Genomic DNA, 14,363 nt, shown 5'->3' on the forward strand with positions numbered 1-14,363 from the left:
GACAGACATCTCTAAGGCTACCATCTGAAGGACCTCAGCCTGGCTGGTAATATCTGCTGCCACACTGTCAGCAAGTCTAACACTTTTCACGTGCAAACTTAACCACAGAGGCTCCATAGTCTTCACTATTGCTGTGTTTGACCACAAAATGCAGCTTTGTGGGTCATCTTTACTACCTTGTTAGAACAAATATGGAGACTATAAAAACTACAGCACTCTGAAAACAACAAACCTATTGCACATTCAAAAGAAAAGGGAGGGAAAACTGCAAATAAAGAAAGCATTAAAATTAATAGCAAGGAACAAGAACAAAAAGCTAGCAAATGCAAGAAGTCTGTCAGTGCCATTAGAAGCAAATGTCATTCAGCTTGAAAAGATCTCTGTAGGAGAGCAGCTACACCAATAATTTACAACTTTTGCCACAACAAAGATGGACAGTGTGTTGCCTCAGATGCACCTGCCCCTTGGTAGTCTGAATCTATCTCAGTTACTCGAGCTCCACCAGCAGTGCAGGTTACCAAAGGCATCCATTTGACCTACTGCAGACTTACGAGGGAGGACACAACTCCTGCCTGCCACATTGAACTGATCATGTTCCTTGATACATGGAAAAAATGGCAGTACACTTATTAGGTAGTCAGTAAGTAGCCGAGTCTTTACACAGCCCAAAGCAGCACCAAGATTTGCTAAAGAGTGGTAGTCAGCATTTCAGCTATAGCTTTATCTTGGGTTCAGAGCCAAAGGATGCTGCCTTGCACCATTAGTCACACTGCTCTTAACATCACTGTGCTTTTCATAATTCTCATGCTACAATGAAGACGTGTACATGAATGCGGGTGTACATGTGGTTATGCACATATTTATGTGAAGCTTTACTTGAGCTTTTTAAGCTTTGTGTTGCTTATTTGACTCTCAGGCAGTTGTAATCAGAGAATGCTCACAAAAAAAAAAAAAAAAAAAAAAAAACCAAAACCAGCTGAGTGACTCCTGCCTTCCTTTGATAGGTTTGCTTTGCAAAACCTTCACAGAGTACTAGCCTCCAGTATTCTCATAATTACGTGAACTGTTTAAGAAGTCTCCTTTGCTAATCATTTCTTTCCAGCACTCACAGACCACTGAAGCCCAAATAAGTTGCATATACTGTTACCTTTGGGCAGATATGGCATGCACATGCCATTTCAGGTACCAGTTTAATTGAACTTGTCAGCCTATTGGTTCCAACTCAAATGACACTGCAATGGGACCCGAGGCTGCTATCCTTAATACAATTGCCCCGATGAGGCCAACAAAATACATATTTAAACAAACAACCACGTGAATATAGCTCAGTTCCTAGATCAACATCACTTAAAATGAAGTAAATCACCAGGCGATTAGAGGGAAGAAATGAGGAAAGACTGCCCCCTTCAGTACAAAAAAACATCTTATTCCCCCGGTATCATCAAAATTTGGCTTTATTAGCACACATTGGGACATCTATCTATTTGAAAAAAAAAAAAAAATAAAAAGCAGCTAATTAAAGCTGTAAAAAAAACGAGTTGCAAATTCTCTCTGATGAAAAACAAGATTTTAAGTATAGACAGACCTCATTCATTGTTCTTCCAGTTCTACCACAATTTCACAAGACATCTCACTTCACCCACTCTGGTGGGTTTCCCAATGCTGTTTTACGTGCCTGATGTCCCTTCATCACCACTATCTTGCTACTTCCAAAAAAAAAAAAAAGCTAGAAAAAATAATGCATACCTGTCACTTCCTCTTGCGTAACTTCTACTCAGCATGCTTTGTGCACCTGCTTTCTAAATATCCAATCAATGCCTTGATACAGACTCTACATCCCCAGTGAAACTCATCTCCTAGTTAACACAAATAAAAGAATGAGATTACTGACTCACAAGTCACCAAATACAATGTTGAAATATATCTGGGTATTAAAAATACACTGGTAGACAATGGCAAGCTTTAGCAATGCCGGACTCAAAACACCACTGCAGAGGATGATTTATGAAACGTAAGCAAGCCTTTTTTCTCCTCAGAGACAGAACTGCCAACTGAGAGAGACTGCACTATACTTGGAGCAGTCTGAAGCACTTCACTGTAAAACACTAGGAACAAACTACAGTGCTTTACTGCAAACGTCCACATTTTAGAGGCACTTTCCCTTATACACCTCACGTTCCTTCTCCAGACCGCTAGGGCTACATTTCCATCCTATATAAAAAACAGAAATCAGTAGCTATTATTGCCAGCAGATACAGAAAACTCTAGAGAGCAATATGTTTACTAGACCACCATGTTCAGACATTTGCGAGAAAAGAAACTGATTATAACATAGGTTCCAGTCCTGAGACAAGTTGAGCAGTGTTCCTACAAACGTGTGACACGAAGTTGTAGATACAACCTTTAGGCCAAGCAGTCAAGCCACAGATACGCTGGGCTTGGAAAAGCTTCACAGAGGAAGCATCATTCCACACCTGCCCTTCTTACAGGCAGACACTGGGGTGAACCTTTAGTATGAAGCCTAGGCTGTGTGAGGACCCGCCTTTGGGCAACAGCGGGCTGCGAGGTACTGGCTGTTCAGCCTCCGTAGCGCCTAGACTCGAATAACCCATCCCGCCGGACCCGGCCGAATAGCCGCTTCCCCGGGCAGAGAGGTGCGGTGTATTAAGCCGTGAGGCCCGGGGCGGTGTAGCTCTCCCCGCAGGGAAGGCAATAAGCGGCGTTCCGCGGGATCAGCGGAAGACTCTCCGCAGGGAAACCTCCCGCCCCAGCTCCCAGCCTTGCGTCTCCCGCTCCGCCCAGGAAGCGCCCTTTGCCCGCGGAGCAGGAAGCTGCTGCCGGCGCTCAGCGGGGCGGGCGCCGGATGGGAGCTGGAGTCCTGCAGGTAGGCACGGAACGGCACGGTGGGGCATGGCTCGGCATGGTGGGACCGGTTCTCCTGCACCCCTCGGCTGGGGGACAGGGCGGCAGCGAGGGGCAGGGCCCGGCCGGGGTGCTGGCTCTCGGGGGAGGCGAACCGCAGTGAGAGCCGGGCTTGAAACCAGTGTCAGCGTTTGTCTGCCGGCTCCGCTACTCGGCGGAGAAAGAAAAAACGCAGCTCGGAGAAGGGGGAGGCCAGCTTGCCCCTCATATAGACCCCACTCCGGTGTAGTTGCCATCCTTGTCTGCTTGAATCTCATACTTGTAGCCGCAGTTTTCCCCCTTCCGTCCTTTTTCACCTGCCGCAAAGCAAGTGCCTGTCCTTCCCAGTTTCGACCCATTGCCTCCGATCACTGTTGCAGACGGGCAACTTTGCACCGCTTCTCTGTGGAAAATCCTTTTTCTTAAAAAACTTGCAGTACTTGCCCCCCTCTCTGGAGCCCTGCTTTTCGCTGTTCTGGCAGTGCACCCAGCAGTGGACCTCCTGTGACTATCTGCCAGCACCACGCCCCCGCCGCCCAGCATCCCGGGCAGGACGGCAGTCACTGACAAGTGCTGTAACTTACGAAGAGTTTGCTGCAAGCATAACCTATCCCAGGTAGTAGCTGGACAAAGGGGGATTTGAATATCTTCTGAATATCTTCTTCTGAATTGCAGGTCTGTGCTGTTGTACCTGGTATGACCATGTGGAATGTGCTTAGCGACTGACAGCACATCAGGAGCAGTCTGCAGGGTCCCAAGGAGCAAAGAAGCTGAAAGTATGGTGCTCTGCACTAGGATGAGTACCATAACTTCCACAGCTTGGCACAGCCACAGGAGGAATACAGAGCTGAGTGGCTGGAAGAGAAAATGAGTAGCTATTTGAAAGCATTAAAGGTAAAGAATATAAACTGTAGGACCCAGCTATAAAATGCTATCACAATAGTAAAGTCAAGGCCCCAGGAACAGTAGGATATGTTTGCCAAGCTCCTGCTGGAGGTCCAAGTTAGATACCCTTCATATCTTGTTTTTGTAATGCTGTGGATTTTGTGTATAATAACCCCCCACACCCACATACACAGTGATAAGAGCTGTAGTGCTGCAAAGAGCCACCTTCCATTGTATATCAGCTTGGATCTGCTGGAAAGGATCCATCTGGAGGGATGGTCCACTTCAGTGTTCAGCAGATATTTAAAGTAGGGACTCAGATTATAAAATTTAAGACTGATTTGAATTGGTTTGTTGGGGTATTTTTGTTAAGGATTATTTTGGTTATCTGCTTGGGATTTTGTCTTCATGGTTCACAGTTCAGAAGTCTTTTTCTTTTGCTTGCTCCCTTTCTTTCTGTCCAGCTTTGCCACGTAGGGAGGGTCAAAGACTTCAAGACTGGTGGGCTTAGAATCTCTGGAAAACAAGGTCCTTTGTTCTGTTCACCTTTTCCCTTCATCTGAGTTTTCTCCTTAATTCTGACACTATCTAATGCCTTATTACCCATTACCTGCTGTTAAATATCTGGTAGTGATGGTTGAAGTGGTCCAGGACCAGACACCCATCAGTTTACGGTGTTTGTTAGCACCATCCACCCAGTCAGTCAATTCCACCTGGAGCTGTAGTAGTTGTCCAGATGTTCTGGTTGCCCAGAGATATTGCTTGCTTGAAGCAGACTTCAGGGAGTGCATTTTTTAAGTGATGCAAACTGTTACTAAGTAACTTTAAAGATTAAAGTCAGGAAAAAAGGTAGTCTTAAATATTTGGAAATATTCCTGTAAGTTATCTCAGCTTCAGCTGTGATGTGTCAGTCTCTGGTCCTAGATTTATCCACATGGTATCCTTTCCATGCCATCTTTGATTCTTACTTTAAAAAATTAAGTAGGATTTTTTTCTTGCCATTTGATTTTCTCTGTTCTGAATTTTTTTCTGCAGCTACTGGTAAATGCCTGCTCTCTACATGGTAATGGCTGTTGCTTAGTGTTTGGTTGGTTTTCACCTTAAAATAGTAAATACTGAAGGAAAAATTCTTGTCTTTGGTGCTGTTGATGTTTGTAAGAGCATGCTGCCCAGCAATTGTATTCATGAGGGTTGTTGGAACTCAGCAGGGATGCCAGGCAGAATCCATCTGGAGTAGAGAAGACATCAACTTGCCTGTTGTGTTGGGTTTTGCTGCCTCAGCCTGAGAGTCTTGGAAGAGAAAGAAGAAATGAGGTAGCAAGTAAGAAAATCAGGTCCTGGGTACCAAAGAGTCATTTTCCACTTAAAATAATTTTAGGAGAGTAATTATTCTTGTGGCTGTCATTATTAAAGAAATGTAAATATGGCTGGGTTTTGTCATTTGCTTACACCAGTGTCTATGACTGTAGTCTGAGTTCAACACATGTGGTGTTATGTCCCAATGTGTGTCACTTATCAGAAGAGGGAAAACCTTGAATCTCCTTTAATGAAAGAGAAAGTATCTGACACCAGATACCTCAGTAGTGCTCAGGATGTCCATAAATGTTTGCTTGGTTGATTCTGCTATGCAACCAATCTACTTGTTCCCCATATTCATCAGGATCAGTAGATTTTGAGACAGATGACAAGCTTTTGCTGAATATTCTACTAAGATTATGCTTGTTTGCTTTTGTAAAGATTCCCGATTCCTGAAACTGATGTATCTGCTCAGATGGACCAAGGAGAAGAACCAGATCATGAGGCCTTGGAGGAGACACACATGGGTGAGAATAAGTTAGAGAAATTTATAAACACAGAGCACAAAAATGCTCTTTGAGCTGCCTCAGTGTTGTTTAAGCTACTTTATTCCGTACATTTCTTATTGAGACCTGCTCTTTTCCACTCAGGGCAGGCAGACAGCCTGCCTTTGTGAGCCTGCTGATAAAGAGTATGTATTAGAAGACAAGACTATCAAGACTACAAAATGTGAAGACTGGGGGCAAGGAGGTACCTGTAACATTGCATTTGGCTCCGTTGTTCATGGCATGTCTGCTCTGGGTCGCATGAGGATGCCATACTGCCTCTTTTGCAGCTAGGTTTCCATTTGTTCCCAGTCTTCCCTTTTCTGCATCTCCTATGTGATGCAGCCTAGGCTCCCTAGAACAGCTTGCCCATTCTCTGCTGTGACACTTCCCAGCAAGAATCACCGTTGAAGTTGTACTTTTTTTTCCAGGTGGTGAGCTAAGTTCCCTTCCAGACCACCTTGCAAATACGTATCAGCAGCACATGTTGGCAGCAGGGTCCAGAGGAAGAGAGAAAAAGCTGGGGGACAGCCATGGAAGTCAGCGTGGCACCCTAGAGGCACAGCAAGGTGACTGTGAGGAGGAAGAGGAGGCAGAGCTGCCTTGCCCTGATATCACCCTGGTGCAAAGGCAGGGGAGAAGGATGGCAGCAGCCTCACGGCGAGTCCCTCGTGTGGAGCGGCCCACCATCTGCTCTGAGTGCGGCAAGGGCTTCAGTCGGAGCATCCACCTCATCCAGCACCAGCGTGTGCACACTGGGGAGCGTCCATTCCTGTGTGGGGAGTGTGGGAAGGGCTTCAGCCAGAGCTCCCATCTCATCCAGCACCGGCGGGTCCACACAGGCCAGAAACCCTATACCTGTGCCGAGTGTGGGAAGAGCTTCAGCCAGAGCTCCAACCTCCTCAAGCACCAGCGCATTCACACCGGGCTCAAACCCTACATGTGCAGTGAGTGCGGAAAGATCTTCAGCGACAGCTCCACCTGCATCAAACACCACCGCATGCACACGGGCGAGCGGCCCTACAAGTGCCCGGCCTGCGGGAAAAGCTTCAGCCAGCATTCCCACCTCCTTCAGCACCAGCGAGCCCATGATGGCATCCGACCTTATGCCTGTGGGCAGTGTGGCAAATGTTTTGGGCAGAGCTCTGACCTCATTAACCATACCCGTACCCACACTGGCGAGAAGCCTTACAAATGCAGCCAGTGCGGGCGAGGTTTCAGTGGGAATTCAAACCTGATCAAGCACACTCGCATCCACACTGGAGAGCAACCGTACCATTGCACCCAGTGTGGGCAAAGCTTTCGGTTCCAGCCCCAGCTGGTGCGCCACCAGAAGCGCCATACAGAGTAGATGGTGGAGAGGAGAAGACCACGTGGACCATAGGCAGCTACCTGATGTAGGGAAGACACACAGCTGCTCCCTGGACACCTCATACAGGGGTGTGAATTTTGGGAGAGGAAGCCCTCAGAACCTGTACCCTTCTGGGTAAACCTGTTTGTGAGCACTGCCCAGACACTCGAGCAATGAGGGAGGCCACTGCTGAATGAACTGGTGCATGTTCACTGCAGTGCGGTCATTGTTTTGAGCCCCTCTTTTGGGGATGGGGAAAAGAAAGGCACTTACAGTATGGGATATTCAAGGCCAGAGAGGAGAGCATAGACATGTTCCAAGGATCGGTGCCATTTTCTGTGCTTTCTAGTGGGGAGTGATTTTTGTCCCAGTAGAAAACCAGCTAAAAACTTAACCTTTGTCTCTCTGAGCTGCCTGGGCTTTGTTCTCACAGTAAGGCCTGGGATGATCATTGCCCTTAGAATCCACAGCTCGCACTTGCCAGTGCTCTTGGGTTCAGGTGGTGTTAGCATCTATTTATTTTAAAACTACTGTTTAAAACCACAATGCTGTCCCATCTACCCTGGCATACATGTTGTGGGCCCAGCTGATGCTGTCAGGGCCGCGTCTATGAACGGAATTTTTGCGGGGTGGTACGGATATTAAATTGACGTTTCCACTGCTGTTTGACAGCTTATTCCTCAGCAGCAATTACATAAATTAGCATCCTAATAAGTATTTTTCTCAGATTCTCACTTAGGTGCTTTTGTGGGTGGCACTTTATGAATGTTTTTATAAGACTTTTTAACATATTATGGATGACTTTTTAAATTGTGATCTTCTAATTGTTAGTTAATGAGCAGAAAAAATGATGTTCGAAAAAACAGTGATGTCAAACTTTGATTTGTATTAAATATTAAACATTTTTTCTTGTAAAAAACTTTTTAACTCAAATGCTATGCTTTTGCGTTATTAATGATTACAAAGAGGTAATTATAATACTAATTTCTAGAATGTCTGTGATGGTTTTGTGAGTGGTTTTGACATCTTTAATAATTACGTTTCAGGGAACATGGGGGAGGCAGGATTCTGAGAAAGCAAAAGGAGCTGACCTCTGAAGAGATCATCACTTTCAGGAGAACACTACTGGGGGGAGTCTGTCCTTAAGAGGAATTCTTGCTCAGGCAACTGCTTGGTACGGGGGAGGAGAGAACTGGCAGTAATAACAAAGATGTTAATATCTCTACCGCAGGGAAGAACTCCCTGTAATGAGCATGGCAGTGTATACTGAAATGCCTGTTCCACCCACAGAGCCAAATGGGAAGAAATGACAGTGTTCTTTAGGCAAGAAAATTAAGTGATCAAATCTGTTGTGCTGTAGAATTTTGATTTTCAGCACTTCATGCAGGCCTAATGCTAACAGTGAGCTTTCACGTGGAGACGAGATACCACTAAGGGCAAACAGAACACTCAGCTTGAAGAGCACAGGATCCTGAGGAAACAAGCAAGCTGTGAAGAGTAGCAATGATACTCGAACTACTGAGTTAGGTGGATACTTCCATACCTCCCTTAGCCACCACTTCTTACCACAGACAGCACAGCTTCATTTCATTGGCAGTAGATCTGGTTTAAGTCATTTCTTCTCAATCTACTCTCACCTTCCCCCCTTGAGCCTGAATTAGTACAGCTGCTCTGAATAACTGTTCACGTGGCTGTGCCCTAAGTCAGATCCATGAGATGATCCGTGTTTTTTTTAAAAGAAAAACTTCAGAGAGTTAATTTTAAACTGCATTAGTCTGGGCTAGACCATGGCCTCACAAGCAGTAGGGTACATACCACTGAGAGCTTCAGGATCAGAGAATGACAAGCCAAAAAGTAAATAAATAACATGGGCAGTATTGCTGTTAGTTTCCAAGAAACACATCATTTTAGATGTTTGTTACTTCTTTTAAAAAAACGTATGTTTCTAGGGAGGACCTGGAAAAACCTGACACACTGCCTTCATTGTTTCTGCATTCCCACGACCTCATCAGAAGACACATGCCTGCATTGCAACAGTAGAGTGGAAACTACAGTTAATTTCTGTGGTGCCCTTGCCACACATACCGTTAACAAAATATGTATTTATTCTGAATGCTAGATCTCCCCCATAAACTGGCTGAAAACCTGTCTTTTGCATTAGAGTTGGAATATGAGCCTACTGTGTTCATTTGTTGCAGAAGCAAAGTGATGTAATGAACAGAACAGTTTAATCTACACAGTAAAAAGTGCCAGGGGCAGAGAAGCAAATCAGTATTAGCCCTTGTGAAAATGTCAGGTTGCCATCCAGCTAGACATGGCCTAGACTATGTTGGCTTCAGTGGGCCTGTGCCTTAGTCTCACAGGCACATAGCTCCTGCTAGGTACCCTAGAGGACAGTCTTGTTCAACTGGTGGTCCTTCAGAAGCTATTAAGAGTCACTGGGTGTGGACTGCTGGAAACAATTCTACTCTAGAATATAGCATAGAAGTACACTAATACATTATGGAGAGGAGATTACCAGCGACTGAGAACCTAAGTTCACTCTCAGAGGCTCTATTACACACTTCTGTAGACATAACCTAGGGGTACTAATCAGCTATGTAAGATGATCAATATTCATGCAGCGTTTCTCTGTTGCCTGTATTACCACTTGATGTGGGGAAGTACACCAACATGTTCCCCTTCATTTTGCTCCTGTGCCTGAATTTATTGCTTATCTGCAGGCAGCTCTCTCCTTTTCTCCTCCAGGCTTTTACTGCCAGCTGCTTCACAAACACCAGCACCCTCACTCATTAGCTTAAACAGTTTGTCCAGTATTTTGACCAGGGATTCTTTCTGGTTTCCCCATTAATCAGAACAAGCTTAATCATTAAAAGAGTGTAATTGGGGTGTTCAGACAGGAACTCAGTGACTCTCAGCTTGAAGGGCTGCTGCTTAATGGATTTGTCTGTAAGTTGAGCTTTTCAGAGAACCGTGAGAATCTTGGGTCTCCCCAGCAATACTTGGGATGCTACCTGCATGCTTCCTTCCAAAGCTCATTGCAGCAGTACAAAACTCTGTTAATGCTTTTCAGACAAGTTTTGAAATGTGTTCTCTGCATGCTGCACAGGCTCAGGTGTTGAACTTTTAGACTTATAATTTGAAACCCTCTAAAACCTCTTGTTGTGAGCTCTCTAACTCCAGACTCATTGATCTGATGAGGAAAGCTGGGACACTTAGCAATTGTTTCAGCTACAATGTAGCATCTTTGCTAATGAAGAAGTGTCTCTCATCAAGATGGAAGGCTGTCCATGATTACACAGCTCTGTTGCAGTAACTGTCCTTTTACAACTGTTCACAAGAATCAGCCTAACTTGCATCTTACTGAAACTGGGGAGTGAAATTTTCCACTCAGGCACCATACTAGCTTGAACAGAAGGCAGCCTCAGATCTCTCTTCTCAGAAGTGAAGATGAAAATCACTATATATAAATATATATCTCTATTTTTAACAGTTAAAAAAACCACCAAACAAACAAAGCATATTTTGCTCCCCTGGTACTACTTAAAACATACCTTGGGCTCCAAGTCTGGTACCCACACAAATTCTGTCATTCTGGTTGTCAGATAAAGTCCTATTTGTGCATGGGACCAAATGCTCTTCTCTCTTGGTCTTAGCAGCTCAGTCCAGCAAAGATGCTGGTTCCCAGTTGCACCAGACATTTCCAGCTGCCAGGGGTGCTCAGTGCAGTCTCTGCAAATCAGCTGTGCTGAGATGCATGTGGACTGTAGTTTTTCTGATTTTTTACTGATGGCTTCAGCTCAAGGTGCTGGAGCTCTGAGTTCTAAAGGAAGAAGTTCCGTCTACCAGGCCCACACATCCCTTCTAGTCAAGTGCATGCATAAATATCTGTATGACCTGCATTTTAACCAGGTATTCCTCAAACTTCTAACTGTGCAGGCCTACCTTTCAAAGTCTAAGATTGCCAAAAACTTGACAGATAATCCAGGAAGAGTTTATATAGCTAAGGCAAGCTTCTTTTTAGTAACCTCACCCTTCTTGCAGAGTCTTACTGATCTGAATATGAGACAGGGGTTCCAATTCCCCTTGTTGAAGATGCTGACAGGGTGGCTGACAGCAGCAGGGCTGCTCCCTAAGAGGAGCCTACAGCCAGCAACACTAAACCATGCTGGGCAATACCCTGTCTGCAACAAGGCACAGTCCCACAGGGCCAGTGGCCTCTGGGCAGTTCTTTTTTGGTTGACTTACTTTAACCCATACTTATTCATTCACCCTTCCATTGGACATCCATTTGCATGGACCACAAATGTCTTTTCTATGATTGTACATAGATTTGGGGATGACATATAGATGCAGCAGTCCTTAGGTACAACACAGCGAAGCATCTATGAGATAAAGCTTTTAGCTTTTTATGCTAGAGTTTTACCTGATCTCCACTATATTGGATGTTAAGAGCTCCAAGGTGAACAGAACTGAGGCCTGTAGAAACACCCATTCTGGCTCTACCAGGAAGTGGGGAACTTTATGAGGCTATATAAACTAATCATTGAGCAGGCTCTTGAATGTAAAATGCATCCAATTATCCTGGAGTACCTATTCAGAGACAAGTGTGCTGACTAATCTGTTGCTCAAAGATGTGATAACTGGGACATGAAAATCACCAGCACCTGTTCTAGAGGGGCTGGGGAAAACAAACTTGAGATAAAACCAGAAAAAATTTCCAGACTATCTGAAAGCACTAACCTCCTTTAATAAACTACTGTGTGCTCATTTGTCTGCTTCGGAAATGGCCCTGAATCACAAGCCTGTACCTACAGCCAAGAGCTCTGGACCAACTGGGTCAGGACACAGAAGATCCTGACCTGTGTGAGGGGAAACCAGGAGTTCCTGTGGGAGCTGTAGGGGCACCTCCACCTTCTACCTCACCAGCACAGACATTTCCCCATCCTGAAGCAACTTCCCACACAGCTGGGAGATCTCTCAGTGTTTCTTTTGTCCTGTCTTCCTCAGCCCATTTGTCTTCAAGGTGTGAAGGTATGAGCACTTTTCCTCCTTCTTGTGGGTTCAAATATTTCTTCACTGCAGGGAGGGGAGGTAAGGAGGACGAACAAAAAGGCACAAATAAACACTGAGCACCTTCACACAGGGTTTAAAAAAAAAAAAAATTAAGATTTTCAGAGGCAAGTCATAAGCTTAGAGATTCTTAACGCTCCATCGGACCAGCTTTTCACCAGACCTCTGGCTCCTGCCCGCCACAACCACCCGGCAGCCGTTACTCCTCTCCGCCCGGCAGCCGTTACTTCCCGCGCAGCGGCCGTTACTTCCCGCGCGATCCCAGACTGAGCCGCCAGGGAGCGCCCCTCCAGCGGCGGCTCAGGCAGAGCGAAGGTGCCCGGGCTGCCCCCAGCAGCCTGTGAGGGGGCGATGGAAACCAGGAGGGGCGAGGCGTCGGGGCCATGGGGTTTCTGTGGGGCAAGCAGCAGCTGAATCGACATCCTGCCGCTCCTCTCCCCAGCACAGAAGGACGCGGCGGGGGTGTTCTTTCGCTTCTCCACAGCGCTGTGCTGCGAGCTGAGAGGCCCGGTGGGTCTCCCGAGGAGGGAGCTCACTTGCGTGGTATTTTTTGGCCACGTCTGTTGACGTAGGAGGGTATGAATGTGAGGATCGAGCCTGCATTGCTCTGGATCCGTTTGCATCTGCATCCGTATTTGCCAAGGGTATATAGCTGAGGCTTTAGTTCAGCACAGAGCCAAAAAATTGGAGTTGTGATGCAGTCCGGCATTTGGGAGAGGCCTATGGAGCAGGGCTGAGTTTGCCATGGCTTAGACAAGCATTTCCTTAGGAAACAGGTGGCCCTGGATTGCTTCCCTTTCCACAGGAAGCAAACTGAAGAGCCAAAGGATGATATGCTTTGAGCAGGGAAATACAGACCATAGTTGGGAGCTCTGCTGGAGCGGGTGCACTTCTGCACTTGACAGCTGGTAACACCTAGTGGATGTGGATCTAGCTGTGTAAATGCTGCTCAGATCACATCTGCAGTGTGAGAATCCACGTCCCATCCATTATTTGTAACACAGAGACAGGATCTGAATAAAGTTTCTTGTTTATGACAGAAAGATGTGTCCAGAGTATTGCAGACATTAAGGACAAAGGGGTCAAACTGCCAAAAGGAAAGAACATGTCTGCAGAAAAAAAAGTTTCCCAATAAAATCTGCAAGGAAAAGGTTTTTAGGTTAGCGAAATCAAGGGAGAGTTCTTTCTTCCTGTGAAGTAGTGTAGCCCCCATGGGGTGCTTGTAGGGCTTTCTTGTATGAAAGGAGGCTAGGCAGTATGTGCTAGTATTTGTTATTCTGTGAGCTAGGAATTAAATTTATGAAGAGGTTGTCTGCTCTACTGGAAAATGTTTGCTTTCTTGTTCATTAATCAAAAACAGGGTCAAAACCCACTCATATAAACTGTTCATTTCTTAGCAAAAAGTGGACAAATTGTTTGCCTGCAGATAATAAAAAGGCAGAATGGCGGTAGCTTTTCCTGCTTTTATTCTCCATGGTGACAACTCAAAAGCAACAAGTTGGAAACTGCAAGCATGGCAAAAGTATAATGCTTGGCAATTGAGGATGTGTCCCAAAAAGCTATAAAAATGCTGTATTTTCATTATACAGAATATTGTTGTGACCTACTCCCCCCATTCTGAAAATAAGTTTAGTACAGGAAAGAAGGACAATCTCAGTAACATAACAAAAGCCAAGTACAGCAAAGAAAGCCACTCGCTCATTGCATAATGGGAGGCAGGAAATGGCTGCTGCAGGCGAGCAACAGCAGCAGAAAATTGGGAAAAAACCCAGCTTATTGATAAACAGCAGGAGGACCATACCCCTGGGCTGGGGCTTTCAACAGTCTGTGAAAAGTCATCAACAGCAGGCACCTAGCTCCAGAGTCTCTGGACTGGATTTTGTACAACAGAACTAAGGGTGAGACTGTTGGGATGCATGACAGGGGGAGTGCTGGTGTTCTGTGGGTTGTCTGCCTGCACAGGAGATGCACAGGAGGCTCCTGCACTTCTTAGTTCATTTTGGTGCTTGGAGCACAAAGGGCATGTTGTTCTCGGGGCACCAGTAGAGGCTTTGCAGAAAAAAATATATTTATCTATATAAAGTTAACAGGTGGCTGAAGAGTTGCCACCAGGCATTAGAGATTAAAAACCTTGCTATTTTATTGAACCGAAATTTGATTTTAAAATTAGCCTGCCAACTTTCCATTCATACTTTGAAACTGTTAACTAATAGCATCTTGGAATCCTGTTTGCTTTCTGTGACTCATGAAATACTGCTCTTACCAAAGACAATGGAAAATTAACACATTGGCTACTGCTGTTTGTACATCAG

At 45.5% G+C, this 14,363-nt stretch overlaps 1 protein-coding gene across 5 annotated transcripts; it reads left to right on the forward strand.

Annotated features, from left to right (window-relative positions):
* Positions 1-2,803: 2,803 nt before the first annotated feature.
* On the forward strand, positions 2,804-9,147 carry LOC139801783 (zinc finger protein 3-like). Of its 5 annotated transcripts, XR_011728320.1 has the most exons (6): positions 2,804-2,884; positions 3,577-3,795; positions 4,995-5,100; positions 5,524-5,609; positions 6,059-7,179; positions 8,025-9,147. XR_011728320.1 is itself a non-coding variant. In XM_071756450.1 (5 exons), the coding sequence occupies exons 3-5, from the start codon at positions 5,096-5,098 to the stop codon at positions 6,976-6,978; spliced, it is 1,011 nt and encodes a 336-aa protein (XP_071612551.1). In that variant the 5' UTR covers positions 2,804-2,884; positions 3,577-3,795; positions 4,995-5,095; the 3' UTR covers positions 6,979-7,971. The 5 variants fall into 5 exon arrangements, 4 of the variants coding, with proteins under 4 accessions (XP_071612551.1, XP_071612560.1, XP_071612566.1 ...); XM_071756450.1 differs by lacking the exon at positions 8,025-9,147 and having other exon boundaries at positions 6,059-7,971; XM_071756459.1 differs by lacking the exons at positions 4,995-5,100; positions 8,025-9,147 and having other exon boundaries at positions 6,059-7,971.
* The last annotated feature ends 5,216 nt before the right edge of the window (positions 9,148-14,363 follow it).

This window comes from Heliangelus exortis, chromosome 1, assembly GCF_036169615.1.
Source record: "Heliangelus exortis chromosome 1, bHelExo1.hap1, whole genome shotgun sequence".
Taxonomy (NCBI): Eukaryota; Metazoa; Chordata; class Aves; order Apodiformes; family Trochilidae; genus Heliangelus; species Heliangelus exortis.

Coding starts and splice junctions, on each gene's coding strand:
- LOC139801783 (XM_071756450.1), top strand. Junction 5,610..6,058: donor CTTGGAGGAGACACACATGG/GTGAGAATAAGT, acceptor TTTTTTTTCCAG/GTGGTGAGCTAAGTTCCCTT.